The following is a 17,093-nucleotide window of genomic DNA, read 5'->3' as shown; positions in this document are numbered from 1 at the left end:
CGCTTTGCCACCGGGAGAACAGAGTTAATTGGAAGCTGGTGGGCGACTGGCAACAAGTATATCATCGGAACTGTCATGCGCCTCATTGGCCACTGGTTCATTGATCGCCGTCGTGCCCCTCTATAAATACCTTCTCTACGGCTGATGGTTTGCGGTTGGGTTGGGGCACTACCCCAACAACACGCTGACAGCATACTCAGACGAATCAGGCTTACAATTTTCGTGGACGGAACCGTACCCGGTCGTGCTCACTACCGTCTCTGAAGTGTCCGACGATGGCTGTCAGCAGGATGCCGGTGCTTTGGTTATTGCTAGGTGCAGTTTTGACGATTGCAGTTACAGTCAGCCCGGCTGAAGGCTCGAGGACTCATCGCCACTACGATTTCTTTGTAAGTGCGTCCGTCAGTGCAAAAATCTTGGGAACATATCTAGTAGAAACCACACCCTTCATGAAAACCTGTGCAAACCACGTAAAAAAGTCATATAAATTCACCAATAAAATCACACGTATAGATAATATGATGATGAACAATCTTGTAAAATATCTTGTCCAAACTCGACTTCGTTTGTGAGATATAAAAATAACAAATACCAAGGCTGAAAGTTGTCCAAATGATTTATTAGAATCTTTTATTTTTATATCTCACAAACGAAGTTGAGTTTGGACAAGATATTTTACAAGGATGTGTATCATCATATATCATCTACATGTGTGATTTTTTTTGTGAATTTAGACGAATTTTTATTTTGGTTTGCACAGGTTTTCATGAAGGGTGTGGTTTCTACTGTATATGTTCCCAAAAATCTTTACCTATTATTAAAGCAAGTAACGCACTTTTCGTACGTCGTGGTCATTTTGCAAAAAACCCCTTGACTTTTCGTGAAATCAACCCGCAGTCCATCGATTGTCCGTGTCTCTGCCATCTACCGTCCGTCTCTCTCTCTCTCTCTCTCTCTCCTCTCGGAGCGCCGCCGCTCGCTGGCGCCGCCGCCCCGCGCCACCTTCGCGCACCAGCAGACCGCCCTCACCGCCGGGAATCGCCGCCTGGCTGCGCTGGGGAAGAAGAAGAGGACAAGCACCCTCGATTGGCCGGCCGGGCCACCAGAAAGCGGGTGCGCAGCCACGCGCGCGAGCCGGGCGCGCGACACCTGCACGCATTGGTGATCACGGCGGCGGGCCGGGGCCTGGGGGGCGTCGCAGCCTGGTGCAGCTGCGACTGGGAGCGGCCGGGGCACGTGAGGGGAGCCGTCCCTGCCCGCGCGGTCGGCCGCTGGCCACGACCAACCCCAGTTGACGGGCATGGATCCACCTCCACGACGCCGACGTCACCGCGCTTCTCTCGCCGCCACCCTTCCTGGTAAGTGGCGGCCGGAGCGTCGCGCGCCCGGAGGCGGCGACCGAGCCGCTCCTCTGCCCCTCCGTCGGGGGACACCCCAGGCTCCGCGTACGCCGCCCGACCCAACCCCCAATCGGCGGCTAAACATAGAGGTCGATGTGCAGGTGCGGACCCATGCGCAGGGCGAGGGCGATGCTGGGCGTGGCGCCGCCATGGAGGGGGATGCGGCCTTCTCGTGGGCACCCGTCATACTCTGGTAAGCTATCTGTCAGACACCTCTCGAATTTTAGCATTTGGAGATTGTCTGGAATGCGGGGTAGGTGTTGAAATTAGAAAGGATGCATTTCTGGTCTGATTCGACCTTGCACACGTTATGTTTGAAGCAACCGATTAAATTGTGATCCTTCACTGCATAGACTGTTTAAACTGTGATGCTTCAACATGGAGAAGTCATAGAATGTATGATGATGCAGAGTAATCTAGGATCTGTTTAATATTTCTGTACAGACTGATGCTTGCCATAGCAATGCTTCTTGGTGTAGAGTTTCGAGAATAAACAAATAAAATGGGGTAATCAGGAAGCCTAATCAGATTGCAGCCTTGCAGTACTGATACATCACTGTTCGGAACCTAGGTTCTTGTTCCCTGCATTGGGCGGTCTCCTTTTCGGCTATGACATTGGTGCAACCTCTGGAGCAACAATCTCTGTACAAGTTAGTCCCCGTTTTGGTTTTTTCTGGAATTTCCTCTAGCTGACATACAGTCTCACTGCCACTGGGTGTATTCTTCTTCAGTCTGCTGATCTCAGTGGCACCACTTGGTTCAACCGGTCATCTGTGCAACTAGGCCTTGTGGTAATCCAAATTTCTGTGATTCCTAAGCTCTCGTATCTCCCTTTTCATATCAATTATCAAGATCCAAATGAGTTTCCTTTTCCTTTTATTCAGGCAAGTGGTTCACTTTATGGAGCTCTTGGTGGCTCTATTCTCACACACCGCATTGCAGATTTTCTAGGTGAACTGAAAAGCTAAACCAATTTAATTGTCCTCACCATACTTGTTTGATAAGGGGGTGAATAACTTCTACCATCTTGATACAGGAAGGAGAATAGAATTGGTCACCGCAGCTGCACTATATATTCTTGGTGCTTTGGTCACTGGATTTGCCCCTAATTTTGTAGGTCTAATCATAGGTCGTATCCTTTATGGGATTGGTATTGGTTTGGTGAGTACCTGCAGGCACAAATCTTCTTCCTCCCTAAGATGATCCCATGTTACTGTTATTGAAAAAAATCTAATTTACGAATGCATATAAAAAAGATTTTCTGGGGATGATAAGTACATTCACTCAAGCTGAGTAACCTGACAAAATTGTTATAAACTTATAATGTCATGATGTCTCATTATAGTTTTCTGATATGCTAATCATTTACTGAAGTGTGAAGTAGCAAAACTAATTGATGTTACTGTAGCTTGATGATCATGTTCTGATATAACTAATTATGGAATAAGTAGATATAAAACATTCCTGCACTTGATTATTCTGATATTCCAATAATGGGGTAGTGAACATATTCACTGGTACGCCGCAAAATCAAGCTGGTTGTATTGCTAAGATATTTAATATAATTTTCTTCTTTAATTTCTGGGGTGGTTACATTGCGTGTAGCACTTTACCCAAGCCTTTTTGACACCAACTTTCAACATCCACAAGCATCAAAATTTCCATGGTTCCATGCTTTGTTAAAATGGGATTAGTAGCAATTGAAGATCATTACAGTTGCAAAGGAGCATATGAATATTTAGCTAGGGGTTTGGGAGAGTTTACAGACCAATACTGTCCTAAAACATTTGGTGTTATGCCACTGAACCATTATGGTGCTATGTGCCAGGCAATGCATGGTGCCCCACTTTATATTGCAGAGACTTCTCCTCCGCAGATATGTGGAACATTGATATCTTTGAAGGAGCTGTTTATTGCGTTAGGAATACTGGTTGTCATTTGAAAACCACAAACTGCAAATGAAGGTTAGTTAACACCATTTGATCTTTCTGAGCTGAACTGTGAACTTTTGAGAGTTAGAGCGAATGTGCCATAACATGCTAATGCCAAATCTTTTTCTTTATTAATTGACTATGTTCAATTCTCAGGTTGCTACAACATTATATTAATGTGCAGTGAGGTGTCGTCTGTTGTACTACGAGAAATGTAGCTGCACTTCAATTAGTTTCGCCAGTCGACTTAAGGTGATGAATCTGTACTTATCTAACACTCACTCACTATGAGGTGATGTTCTAATACTATGCTTGTAGCTAACATTTTTTACCTAATGTTCTCAAGTGGTACTGATCAAGTGTAGCTACATATGTTGCTTGTCTGATAAAAAAAAGTAGCAACCTGTTCATATAGAATGTTTTTGAGAATAGTCAATATTTTAGGTTGTATAGATACAGCTGCAATGAAACCTTCTCAATGATACATTCTTTGACCTAAGCTAGGTCAGGGTTGGGCACTTCAAATAGAACTCTCATTTGATGTGCATGTGTATATATAAAAAGGTTTGATGAATCAGCACTAGCTTCCTGCGTTAACATATTCTGGCCAGTGGTGTGTAAGTCTTTGACACCTCTCAGATACTGTTGTTGTTTTTCCCCTTACATTAGAAAGCATGCTAGGATTTAGTACCTGAGAGGTGAAAGTAAGTTCTTTGACACCTCTCAGATTCTGCGTTGCTTGGATGTGAAAGTAAATTGACTATATTCAAACTTGATGTATGATGGAACTCTTGTTCCCGTTTTAACATTGCGAACTTCGATGGATAGGATCCTAATGCTGGATTGGCAGCTGTTGCAACCTGTTCTCATGTTGATGCTGGAGGAGTTTGATTAAGCTTGAAAATTCATAATAATAGAAGCTATGTTTTACATCATATTGTTTTATTTTTACAAAATTTTGATATGATAAGAACAATGTTTTTATTGGTAATGCAATCAATGACCATACATCTTTGAAAAGTAGAATATGTGCTCTTAAATGGAACCGGCTGCTTTTATCGCCAAAACTTATGATTCATATGTTGGGAGAACTACGTCGAGGGGTGGGAAAGAAGGCAAAATCATATGCTCAAGTTACTGATGAAGAAGAAACTTATGTTTTATGTTACCCGTAGCAACGCACGGGCATTTCTGCTAGTAATACTAATAAAACTAGCACGGATATTCACAATTTACCAGATGTTGCACGGATAAAACTTTGGTCTGCAGATAAAGAAAGCTGACTACACCAGGCTCTGCCACCGGAAGAGCATCCTCACCGTGAACGCGCGCAAGGGCGACGTCGTCACCGTCGACGTTCACAACCAGGGCGACAAGAACATCACCCTCCACTGGCACGGCGTCGACCAGCCGCGGAACCCGTGGTCCGACGGGCCGGAGTTCATCATGCAGTGCCCCATCCAGCCCGGCGCCAGCTTCGCCTACCGGATCATCCTCCGAGGAGGAGGGCACGCTCTAGTGGCACGCGCACAGCGACTTCGACCGCGCCACTGTGCACGGTGCCATCGTCATCCGCCCCTGGCGCGGCAGTGCCTACCCCTTCCAGAAGCCGCACAGGGAGATACCAATCATCCTAGGTAACTACTAGTAACTGACATTGCTAGGAGGCGCGCATGCCTTGCCTGGTCTTGCAACGCGCTATTTTGATCAGTAATGTTCGATTGGTTTGCATAGGTGAGTGGTGGAAGGGCGATGTCCGGCAATTGCTCGCCGACGCGCTTCACACCGGCGGCGAGTTCCAGCCATCTGACGCGAACACCATCAACAGCCAGCCCGGTGACCTGTTCCCGTGCTCGAGGGACGGCACGTTCACGCTGTCCGTCGAGCACGGCAAGACGTACACGCTCCGTCTCATCAACGCGGCGCTGGCCAACGAGTTCTTCTTCGGCGTCGCCGGGCACCGCCTCACCGTGGTCGGGACCGACGCGTCCTACGTGAAGCCGTTCACCGTCGACCACGTCTTCATCGCGCCGGGCCAGACCGTGACCGCGCTGCTCAGAGCCGACCGCGCCCTCCTCCGGAACACCCGGTACTACATGACTGCGCGGCCGTTGTCGACCAACCCGCTCGTTCTCCTCGACAACAGCACCGCCACCGCCGTGCTGGAGTACACCGACACCGCGCCGCCGACAGGTTGGGTGAACCCCGACTTCCCCACCCTTCCGGCCACCAACGACAGCGCCGCGGCTCCGGTCCCTCGCCAGCGCCGCGCACCCGGCGCGCGTGCCTCGGCGCGTGGACGAGCGCATGCTCGTCACCATCGCGGTGAACGAGATCGCGTGCGCGCCGGACGAGCACTGCCAGGGCCCCCGCGGCAACCGCCTCGCGGCGAGCCTGAACAACGTGAGCTTCGAGGCCCCGCGTGACACGAACATCCTCGGCGCGTACTACCACCACCGCTCGCGCAAGGCCGGCGGCGTGCCGGGGGCGGAGTTCCCCAGCACCCCACCGCTGCTGTTCAACTTCACGGCCGACAACCTCCCGCCGGAGCTCAGGCTGACGGCGCGCAGTACGAGGATGAAGGTGCTGGAGTACGGCACGGTGGTGGAGGTGGTGCTCCAGAACACGGCGATCCTCGGCGCCGAGAGCAACCCCATCCACCTGCACGGGTTCAGCTTCTACGTGGTGGGAACCGGGCCTGGCAACTTCGACGGGGACAGGGACCCGGCCGGCTACAACTTGGTCGACCCACCGTACCAGAACACGGTGGTGGTGCCCAGGGGCGGGTGGTCGGCGATCCGTTTCCGTGCCACAAATCCTGGTGCGTCCATGGCTGCCGTTTGCCCGTTTTCTACGTACGCCAAGTTTCAGTTCTCATGGCCACTATTTTGTGTTGCTCATGTTGTCGTAGGTGTGTGGTTCATGCACTCCCATTTCGAGCTGCACATGGTATGGGAAATGGACACCGTGCTGATCGTGAAGGATGGGAATGGAGCGGAGGAAAAGATGATGCCACCGCCACCAGGGATGCCTAGGTGTTGATTTTTTTTAAAGAACGACGCACTATCTTGTGCGTGTTTCATTGATATAGCAGGAAATACAGGACTACAACCCTGGGATGTCATAGGCAAGAAAAGAAAAGAAAAAAATAAAAAAAGACTCACCCGGTTGGATTGGGACATCAACACGGGTCACTACTCAACTCAAATGGTCTCCCCACTCTACCCTCCACGGTGGCACCCACCAACATTCGCGCTCATGAAAACCTCCAGGCGTGGTCCTGTGTCGACAGGGACCGATAGAAGCAGACTGCACCGCACCGAAAAGGGCACCACCATGCGGGACCCTCCGCTGCAGTGCCCCTGCAAAACCATCCTCCACCTGACGAAGTGAAACCACCGAATCCGGACCTCTTGCAAGTTGCCTCGCAGTCGCCACCATGATAACACAACGCGCGGGGGTCTCGCCACATTCGCCGTTGGACTCCACCTCGCTCTCATCGCCTCAAAGAAACACCATACGCGGGGGCCTCGCCTCTCCCGCCACGGTACTCCACGTCATGGATCTGTTTCTTTTGTCGCCGTCAGAGTGGTGAGCAATGCTGCCCCGGTCCACTAGATCTCCATCGATCAACCAAGCCGCCGCCGCAAGTCGACTTGGCCTCGTTGCTTCGCCCGCGCTAAAGCATCCGCCACCAAGTCAGCAAACCAGAGAAGTTGCTTGCGCCGTCTTCCGACAATGTACCTCACCGGGTAGCTCAGTCAAGCTAAGCAACCCGCCGCGATCCGCTGCAAGCCTAGTTGTCCCATGATGCTGTTACCGCAAGCGCCATCCTCTGACGTAGTCCCACGTCGCATTGACTGTTGCCAAGAAACGCCAGTCGTCGCGGTCCGCTGCAAGCAGCCAAAACCGACAACCATACGACAACCCCTGACCGCCGTCCTACCTGCGATCGCCTCCACATGACCTCGACAACATCCGTCCAGCTTGCCACGCGGCGGAAGTGCTGCCACCAGCTATGGCCGCCCATGACCAACGGACCATCAATGTCACAAACCGAGATGGGTCTCTAGAGACGACACCTCCAAAGAGGGCACGATGCTAATGGTGCCGCCGTCGCTCGTCCAAGGTCTGGACAGGGTTTTCACCCAGAGTACCCCGTGCAGCAGGATTGTAGCTCAGGCATGACGCCCTCAACGGGGAGAACGATGCCCTAGGGTGCCGCCGTCATCTCCACCAGCAAATGTCGGCGAGGGTTTTTGCCCTGAGCATCCCAACCCCTCGCTGCACGCTTACGGCTCGGCACTCCCGAACCATCGTCGCAGCAGCCCATTTGGGGCAGCATCGCCGCCGCACCTCCACGCACCACGCCATCGTACCTTCGCCTTCGCTTGCTCGCCGCCGCTGTGACGCGCAGCACACCGGGCCCCCACTCCTCACAGCCTCATCCATGTCGCGCGGGCTCCACCAGAGCTCAGCTGCCTTCCTCTCCTATCACTGCCTCTGCAACTCCTCAACCGAGGGGAGGTGGCCCGACGACGCCCGCAGCACCAGCTCGGTGCTACCAGCACGCCCTGCGCCAGGTGTTCCTGCTGCACCTCCATGGCGTCGCTGGTACACCTTGCACAGGCCACCCCAGTCGCGACACCATGCCGCCGCCGTTGAAGGCACAGAAGCTATTGTGCCCCGGCCTATCACTCGCCCCACTCGGCCGCCATCGCGCTGACGCCGTGCAACCACGCACCAGACCAGCCGCCCTCCATCCTCCGCCGCTGGCCAGTCCTCTCCTTCCCCCGCTCGGCGCCACCTCCCTCCGTGCCTGTGGCCAGCCTCCACGAGCTGCGCCGCTCAACCTCCTTCGCGCTGACACCGTGGAGCCACGCACCGACCTCTGTCTGTATTCCGCTGTCGGCCAATCCTCTCCTTCCCCCACGCGGCGCCTCATCACCTCCACGTTGTCCCCGTCCGTCGTGCCATCGCCGTCGGCTCGGCCACCGTGGCCTAGACCCTCCATCGGTGCCTAGGCCCAACGATCCCCCGCCAGACGGCGAGGCCTCCGCATGCCTCGTCAGGTCGGAAGTTGCTGCTGGAGTCCGACGACGAAGACGCGTCAGACGACTGTCGTCCGGTGTAGCCACCACCACCGCTTCTCTTGCCGTCGTCACGGTCCCTCCTCCTCGCAGCCGCTACCACGTCCTCCTCGTCCTCAGGCCTGGGCCCTCCGTGCGCCCCAGCTCCTTCTCGCCGGCCCCGCACGGCCGCTTCTCCACGCCACCCCGGAATTGGTCGGGGACGGCGGATCCGGGGGCGGGGAGACCGGATCTGCTCACGGTGGAGCCGGATCCGCGCTGCCTAGCACCTAGCGCCATCCCGCCCCGCTGCTGTCCTCAGGAGCTGCCGGTATGCCCTGCCGCCGCCGTCCTTGGGAGCCAGATGGGCTTCCGGCGACCTCCTTCGGCGACGGCTGCCGAGGTAGGGACGAGAGGCGGTGAGGTGGGTTGTCGGCAGCGACTGGGGGTGCCGCCCGTGTTGCCCGTGGGGAGCGACGCGGGGGTAAGTTTGTTTTTCCCCTGGTGATAATGATGACGGACGATGGTTGCTGGTTAATTTTATGGATCGCAAAACCAACTCCATTTATGGCTTACTAGCCAAGCCTGGCCCAATGCTTGTTAGGCGGGCCTTGCAGGCAGATCCAAACTGAACTCGGGCTGGGTCATGCCATGTGCTCAAGTCTATTTGAAATGTATGTCCACTTTTCTCAGTCTCAAAAAGAAAATGTATATCCACTTTTCACATCCAAGTGTGTGTCTGTGTCGATAATTTTTTTTCAGACATACATGGAAATGTCCGCCAAGAGCAACGTTACTGATGACTTCATCGATCTCGAGTTGTCAGCTTAGTCATCCGTATGCGTCCATAGGAGTTTGCATGTGCTACTATGTTTCAAAAACAACAATTAACTACATAGATATACATCTTTTAATTGGTGTAATAGATTGTTTAGATGAATTCACTCAATTAATGTCATGTGTTTTATTCCGTATTTTTGTATACAAAGAGACAATGGTTGTATCACTTAAATGATTTAATTTGCACGCAAGGCAATCTTGGAAAAAGTTAGTTTTGCGTCTTAAGATAAAAGGACAGTAGAAGAACGTGCTTTGGGCCCAAACCAAGAAAGATCGTTTCGCTTTGCGGCCCATGAAGCCGCACTACGCAGCAAGCTCGAGATATCCCGCAAGCAATGCACAAATCCGAAAGCAGGACCAAACTGAAAATACCTCAGATAAGTTCATGGACCAAAGTTTAATTTCTTGAGATTGGCGGGGGCCGCGCGAACGCGTACCCCCTCTACCACAAATTATGACGTCCACTCTCCCACTTGGGGAGATGGTAGACCAGCGCACCCACCAAGTGCAATGTGGGCCACTGATCTAGGCCATGGGCCTTCATGATCGCCCATCGACCCCGTCCAGGTAAGTATGGAGAAAGGTTGACCGAGGGCTTTGTTATATAGGCGCTTCGTCCGCCCGCGTCTGCTTGCGGCGCCGAGGCGGGACTAAACGTGCTCTCCTCAGAGAAACCAAATCGTTGTGCTTCCGTTGGATTCTGCGTGGACGGTTCAGGCGGTGGCGCTTGGTATGCAGCAAGATGGGCCCTGGGGTGCCGTGCTGGGCCGGCAAAGGTGCCAGAATATGGGCCGAATCTTGTGAATTCTCGGGTGCCCGGTCTTTCCTTTTGGAAGACTTTTGGTTGGAGAGTTGAAATGTTCCTTTGAACAGTATGATTAAAATGGAAAACTATGAGGATCCTTCCCAGTCTTATTCAAAATGGTTCGCATCGAGGAAGAGATATATGCTTGTTGTCTGTATAGTTAGCCAGGTCCTAATTCGGAATCAGGTACTAAATAAACTAAGCTACCCCTAATTTAGCTCTGTATAGCACTCAACAGGGAAACAGACGATATCCTTTGTTATGCCTGTATCCGCGCTCGTAACTCCTCCATGCACGCCACGTGCTTCGAGAACTCAAGCTCCTTGAGACCTTGACCCGTTTCAGGTGAATATGCACGCCAGCTCAATCTAAGCTAACTGTGAACTGCGAAGTGTCGCCATCGTGCCGGTTCTCGTCACGCGCCCGCGCGGCCGCGCCACTGTCCATTTTGTAGCCGGCTTGGCCTGGCCATGGAGGCATTTCAGGTGTACGAGGCTTCGTGGAGCCACCATTTGTCGCCGCCGCCGGAGAAGAAGATTAAAACGAGGCAAGAGTGTCTACGCTAGACAAGACAACCGGCCGGGTACGTAGTTTAGGTATACTTTGGGAGCATGCAACGTCGGCTTGCGCGTTTCGTTTCCTACAAAACGCCTGCTGCATCTCTGTCAGATGAGCATCAACTAACGATCGCAGCAATGAGCGCTGCAAGGCTAAGCACACGAGCTTGCTGTTGCTAATATATAGACACGTCAAGGATTTGCTCGAGCAGAGTCTCGCACACACATGCATATATACATAGAAGAGCTTCTTCATTTCCTAAAATTGAGTATCGGATCCGGCGACGCCTGACGATGGGTGCAGATAAGATGGCACTGATGAATTGCTAGTTACTGCTAGGTGTGGTGCTAACCTTTGGAGTTGCAGTTAATCCCGCCCAGGCCTCCAGAGCAAATCACTACGATTTCTTTGTAAGTCGATCGTCGATCGATGTATTTACAAGCTCTTATTTTTTAGGCCATACTTGGAATTAGCTCCCCCCCCCCCCCCAAAACTGCGCATCTATTTCAGTTTCTCGAGGGCCACTAAGGCCGGTTTCGATGCACAGTTTCATAGACAGTTACCAAGATTGAGAATTTGGTAAGTGTACTTGCTGGATGTCATAGGGATGAAACTACTCTCATATTTGATGAAACTACTCCTATAAAATTTTTCATCCAGACTAGCCTAATACATGCATTGACGAAGACAACTAAAGCCTTTGTGTGATGTGATGCGGATAAAGGAGACTAAGGTCAGTCGGCTTTGCCACAAGAAGACCATCCTCACTGTGAACGGAAAGTTCCCCGGTCTGACCATCTACGCACGCAAGGGCGACGTCGTCGTTGTCAACGTCTACAACCACGGCAACAAGAACATCACCATCCACTGAGCCGAGGAACACGTGGTTCGACGGGTCGGAGTACATATAGCTGGCCATCTGGCATGGGCACTATGGGCCAGCACTGGCACGACACTAAGAAGCACGACCCACGAATGTCGGCCTGACTCCAATCATGCCAATGCCTGGCACGGCCCGGTCATAGTGCCGTGCCTGGGCCGCCATGTCGGCCCGCAGTGCCAGCCCAGGCACGACATGGTTAATGGGCCGGCACTGCTTCCCCGCTCCAAGCCGTTGATGCCCCTCCCCTACTCCTATCGACCGTTGGATCTGCCCATTGGAGGGGGAGGGGTATATAACCGGCCGCAGCGCCCTCGCCCCCGTCACCCCGTAACCCTAATTCATTTTCACCGCCGCATCGTCGCTCTCTCTCTCTCGTCTCGCTCTCCTCTCTAGCTCTCTTCTTTGCGACGCAGCGACGTCGACTCTCCTCTCCTCTCTCGCCTCCGACCTCCTATCTTCTTCTCGCTCTCCGGTGGCCTCTTGAGCCACCGCTGGCCGGCACTGGCACACGGCACGGCCATGTATACCCCTCATCTTGATCTCGCTTCGTCGTTGTAGCCTCATCCTACTAGTCATCTCCGTGTCATCGTCGTCGACCTTGCCAGATCCGTGCTTCGTCGACGTCGCCGGTGACTCTAGTGCTCCGGCTGTGAAGGTACGACTAACCCTAACCCTAACCCTAGATCTATACTAACTCTTTATTTTTCTGAAGTTGTTGAGGAATCAAGGCGCCGACGAGTGACGATGGCTGGATCCGACGACTAGATGGTTGAGGTCAGTACCAACCAAGAGAGGCGGTTGTGCGGGTTGGTCGGAGATGATGACGAGGATGACCTGTGCGAGGACACCGAGGAGCTGTTCGGCTACAACGTTCAAGCTCCCAATCCTCCCATCGATGTCTGCGATGATCAAGAAGTGGACGGGGAAGAGAATAGCGGCAAGCGCTCACGTCCCTCTACCTCGGCAGTGTGGCTGGATTTTAAGAAGATCTTCAAAATAGTGAATGGTAAGAAGGTCAGGTATGGAGCTAAGTGCATCCATTGCTCTAAGGAATACTTTGGGCGCTCTAGTGGTGGCACTAGTCACCTCACCCGGCATAGGGATAAATGCCCTAGGAGGCGTGTCACAGATCTCTTTTAATCCTGATGGTAGTATGCGTAATTGGGAGTACTGTCTTATTGTTGCTCGTACTCAACTGGTTTGATTGCTTGCTAGGCTTGATGTTCCTGTCTCTTTGGGAGAATTTGATGCATCTGAAGAGTACATTAGAACTGCTCATAATCCTAAATATGTTTCAGTCTCTAGGCAAACCACCACTAGAGACATGTTGAAATACTTCACTGATTGCAAGGCTAAGCTTGTTGAGACTGTTAGTTCTGCTGGTGTTAATTGTGTGTGTCTAACCTCTGATATTTGGTCTGGTAATACTAAAGAGAACTATCTTAGTGTTGTTGCTCACTACATAAACTCTGATTGGCAACTAGAGAAGAGAGTGCTTGGTCTTAGGCTTATTGATTGTTCCCACAATGGACAAAACATTGCTGATCATGTTGCATCTTGCTGATTATGGTTTGACTGAAAAAAGTGTTTGCTATTACTTTGGACAATGCATCATCTAATGTATCAGCCATGCAAAGACTTAGACCTGTTCTTTCTAAATATCTTGGTATTGAAGTTGTAGATGATGATAGTGATGAATTAGACAATGCATCCCTTAATGCAGTTACTTGTATGTTCTTGCATCAGCGCTGTGCATGTCATATTATCAATCTGATTGTTAAGGAGGCCCTCACTGCTCTTAAGCCTTTGATTGAAAAATTTATAATTGCAATATCTTTCTTAAACTTATCTAACTAGAGAATTGCTGCATATAAAAGTTACTGCATTGCCACTAATGTGAGGCCTAGAAAGATTCAGCTGGACATGAAAGTTAGGTGGAATTCTACATATCTAATGCTTAAGCATTTGTTTTCTCGTAAGGCCCCATTCATTACTTTCATGCATGCTCAATATCCTAGGCTGAAGGTGATTAGTTGCTTTTAATGATGACCATTAGGCTATGGCAGAAAAAGTGCTTAAATTTCTTGAACTGTTTTATGATGCTACAGTTGCATTGTCTGATGTGTACTATCCTACATCTCCACTTATGATTCATTATCTTGTTAAGATTGCCTTGCACCTAAAGAATTATGCTAATGATAGTCACATTAGACCTGTGGTTCAACCTATGATAGATAAATATAATAAATACTAGAGGAACATACCTTTGCTTTATTCTTTTGCATTCATCCTGGACCCTATAGCTAAAATGAAAGGTTTCAGTAGAGTGCTTAGGAGGTTGGATAACCTTACTAGTATAGATTATACTACTTACCAGGTTGGCACTAGAGCTCGACTAACTGATGTCTACAATAAGTCTGAGAAGAAATATGGAGGTGTTGTTAGGTTGAGCAGGACTGTCCCTCCTAACCTATCTGGTAAGAAAATGTCTGCTTGGGATGAAATTTATGATGATGATGATGTTGGTGGTTCTGCTGGTGGTATGCATCCTCTAGCTGCTACTCTAAGCATGGCTAGAAATACCTCTGCAACTGCCCTGCTGCAAGCTGCAAGTTCTTCAGCTTCTAATGCTTTTAAACTTGTTTCTTACTTGGACTGTGACACTGTGAACCATTTAGATGATGATTTTAACATCTTGAACTGCTGGCATCAGCACAAACTCACATATCCAGTGCTGTTAATTATGGCTAAAGATATTTTAACTATTCCTGTGCCCACCGTATCTTCGTAATCCACTTTTAGTATGACTGGCAGGATCATCGATGAGCGCGAAGGAAGCTAAAGCTTGAAATGGTGGAGATGCTGACCTGCATCAAAGATTGGAAGGCTACAGAAGCAAGGCTGCAACACATGGTGGAGGACAAGGAGCTTGAAGAAGCATTTGAAGAACTTTATCTTGATTAGTTATCATTTATGTAATGGGACTATAATATTATGGACTGGACTTTGATGTAAGGACAATGAACTTTATAATTGGAGCTGGGCTATACCCCTTTTCCCTGTCTAGGGTTTCTCAAAGGGTGAGTTTTACCTAGACAGGTTTTAATGAGGCAACCAATGCACTAAAACTCCCTATAAATTGTTATTTTGTTACCTCTTCATGTGTTTGTATTACCTGTGCTGTGGAATGCAAGTTATGTGCTGTTTATTGTCAATCTGATCTCGATTCAATGAATAAAGTGACATATCTTAGTTATGTGCTTCTCTATCTCAATTTTTTTAAAGTATATGTTCTTGTGCTTGTCATTCTGAGTCAATTAAGGGGTCCGACTTATAGTGTCCATGCCGGCATGAGCACTGTAGTGCCGCCATGCTAAGTGGCACAACACGGCATGACTAAAGGTTTGTAGTGCTGTGCCTAGGCCGGTACTTCAGCACGGCACGGCACGGCTAACCTACCGTGCCACGTAGTGCCGTGCCTAGCCGTGCCGTGCCGTGCGACCGTTTGGCCACGTATAGGAGTACATCACGCAGTGCCCCATCCAGCCCGGCGCAAACTTCACCTGCAGGATTCACCTACAGGATCATCTTCTCCGAGGAGGGCACGCTCTGGTGGCACGCGCACAGCGACTTCGACCGCGCCACCGTGCATGGCGCCATCGTTATCCACCCCAAGCGCGGGTCCGCCTACCCCTACACCAAGCCACACAAGGAGATACCCATCATCCTCGGTACAACACTATTAACTGGACTGTCCGTGAGTGGTAGTGAAATCCACTGTTTTAATCTCAATTCGTGGCTTCAAAATAATCTGTAGGCGAGTGGTGGAATGTGGACGTGGAGAAATTGTTCGAGGAGACCCGCACCGGCGGCGACGCCAATATCTCGGACGCGAACACCATCAACGGCCAGCCCGGAGATCAGTTCCCCTGCTCCAAGAACGGCACCTTCAGGATGCTCGTGGAGCACGGCAAGACGTACCTGCTCCGAGTCATCAACGCGGGGCTCACCAACGAGATGTTCTTCGGCGTCACCGGGCACCGCCTCACGGTGGTCGGCACCGATGGCCGCTACCTCAAGCCCTTCACCGTCGAGAGCATCATGAGCTCACCCGGCCAGACGATGGACGTGCTCCTCGAGGCCAACCGCCCCACGGACGGCTCAGGCAACAGCCGCTATTACATGGCCGCGAGGACGTTCTCAAGCAACCCGCAGCTCGAGTCCAACAACAGCAACGCCACGGCCATCCTGGAGTACACGGACGCGCCGCCCTCCGCAGGGCCGCCGGACTTCCCCAACCTGCCGACCGTCGACGACATCGCCGCCGCGACGGCGTACACGGCGCAGCTCCGTTCCCTGGTCACCAAGGACCACCCCATCGACGTGCCAGCGCATGTCGACGAGCACATGCTCGTGACGATCGCCGTGAACTTGCTCCCCTGCGGCGCCAACGAGACGTGCAAGGGCCCCATCAATGGCAGCCGCCTCGCGGCGAGCCTGAACAACGTCAGCTTCGTGGCCCCGTCCGTCGACGTCCTCGACGCCTACTACTACTCCATCCGCGGCGTTTACGAGCCGGACTTTCCCAACAAGCCGCCCTTCGTCTTCGACTTCACCGATTCCACAACCCCGCCGCTGGAGCTCTCATTCACGAAGCGGGGCACCCGAGGTGAAGGTAGTGGAGTACGGCGGCGTCGTGGAGGTGGTGTTCCAGGACACGGGCATCCTCGGCGCCGAGAGCCACCCCATTCACCCACACGGGTTCAGCTTCTACGTGGTGGGCAGAGGGTTCGGTAACTTTGACAAGAACAAGCACCCGGCCACATACAACCTGGTAGACCCGCCGTACCAAAACACCGTCTCCGTACCCAAGGCCGGATGGGCCACAATCCGCTTCCGTGCGGCAAATCCAGGTGAGAATCTGCAATTTTTTTGTCCCATTTTTCAAGCGGCTAGTACGATGTTTATGGGATTATTTTTTTGTTAACTTTGCATTTTTTTTCTTGCTTAATAGGTGTGTGGTTTATGCATTGCCACTTTGAGCGTCACACGGTATGAGGCATACACACGGTGTTCATTGTGAAAAATGGTAGGACCCCAGATGCTCGAATGATGCCACGTCCTTCTACTATGCCGAAGTGCTAAGGAAACAAGGGCCTGAGGCATGATCGTGGTTTGCAAGATAATCAAGCAAAATAACTCATCATAGTTGATTTATTGATTTGATTATTTGTGGTACTGATTTTAACTGGAGTTGTTATTCAAATGAAGGCTCAGTTGAGATCCATGTAACTAATATATATAGTTTGTATGTTGTCTTTCAATCTGTTGGACGATAAAAGAGTATATTCATTACTGTATTGATTATTTGATTGATTACCATGCGGTTTCATCAGTGTAATTAAACAATGTATCCTACAGAACTATGTTCTGATGAAAAATGTAATATGAGTATATGTTTAATATAATATATTCTTTTTGTTATGATTGAAATTCATACGCATGGCTATTTTATCATATTGCCAGATCTTATAGAAAGCAAGAAAGGCTATGATAAAATCATAAGCTATGCGCTTGCAAGCCTCATCTATCTCAACCCTCGGCATT

The 17,093-nt window shown here is 50.8% G+C and overlaps 1 protein-coding gene and 2 pseudogenes across 2 annotated transcripts; all 3 read left to right on the top strand.

Moving 5' to 3' along the window:
* Positions 1 to 947: 947 nt before the first annotated feature.
* Positions 948 to 4,494, top strand: LOC101771926 (D-xylose-proton symporter-like 3, chloroplastic). 2 transcript variants are annotated; one of them, XM_022823305.1, is made up of 8 exons: positions 948 to 1,358; positions 1,502 to 1,593; positions 1,944 to 2,050; positions 2,132 to 2,191; positions 2,285 to 2,351; positions 2,437 to 2,561; positions 3,229 to 3,364; positions 3,516 to 4,494. In XM_022823305.1, exons 2-7 carry the CDS (start codon positions 1,512 to 1,514, stop codon positions 3,340 to 3,342), a joined length of 555 nt encoding a protein of 184 aa, XP_022679040.1. In that variant the 5' UTR covers positions 948 to 1,358; positions 1,502 to 1,511; the 3' UTR covers positions 3,343 to 3,364; positions 3,516 to 4,494. The 2 variants fall into 2 exon arrangements, with proteins under 2 accessions (XP_022679040.1, XP_012704036.1); XM_012848582.2 differs by having other exon boundaries at positions 949 to 1,358; positions 3,488 to 4,494.
* On the top strand, positions 3,509 to 9,131 carry LOC105913528 (annotated as a pseudogene).
* A 1,384-nt stretch (positions 9,132 to 10,515) lies between these two features.
* Positions 10,516 to 16,631, top strand: LOC101766840 (annotated as a pseudogene).
* Positions 16,632 to 17,093: the final 462 nt, after the last annotated feature.

Source organism: Setaria italica, chromosome I (assembly GCF_000263155.2).
Source record: "Setaria italica strain Yugu1 chromosome I, Setaria_italica_v2.0, whole genome shotgun sequence".
Taxonomy (NCBI): Eukaryota; Viridiplantae; Streptophyta; class Magnoliopsida; order Poales; family Poaceae; genus Setaria; species Setaria italica.
Note: the sequence above shows the minus strand (reverse complement) of the source record. Positions and strands in the feature narration are given on the sequence as shown.

Bases quoted from the DNA above. Each gene is read 5' to 3' on its own strand.
- LOC101771926 (XM_022823305.1), top strand. From the start codon at position 1,512: ATGCGCAGGGCGAGGGCGATGCTGGGCGTGGCGCCGCCATGGAGGGGG. The intron at 2,051-2,131 runs GTTAGTCCCCGT...ATTCTTCTTCAG, and splicing joins GAGCAACAATCTCTGTACAA to TCTGCTGATCTCAGTGGCAC. The intron at 2,352-2,436 runs GTGAACTGAAAA...ATCTTGATACAG, and splicing joins CCGCATTGCAGATTTTCTAG to GAAGGAGAATAGAATTGGTC.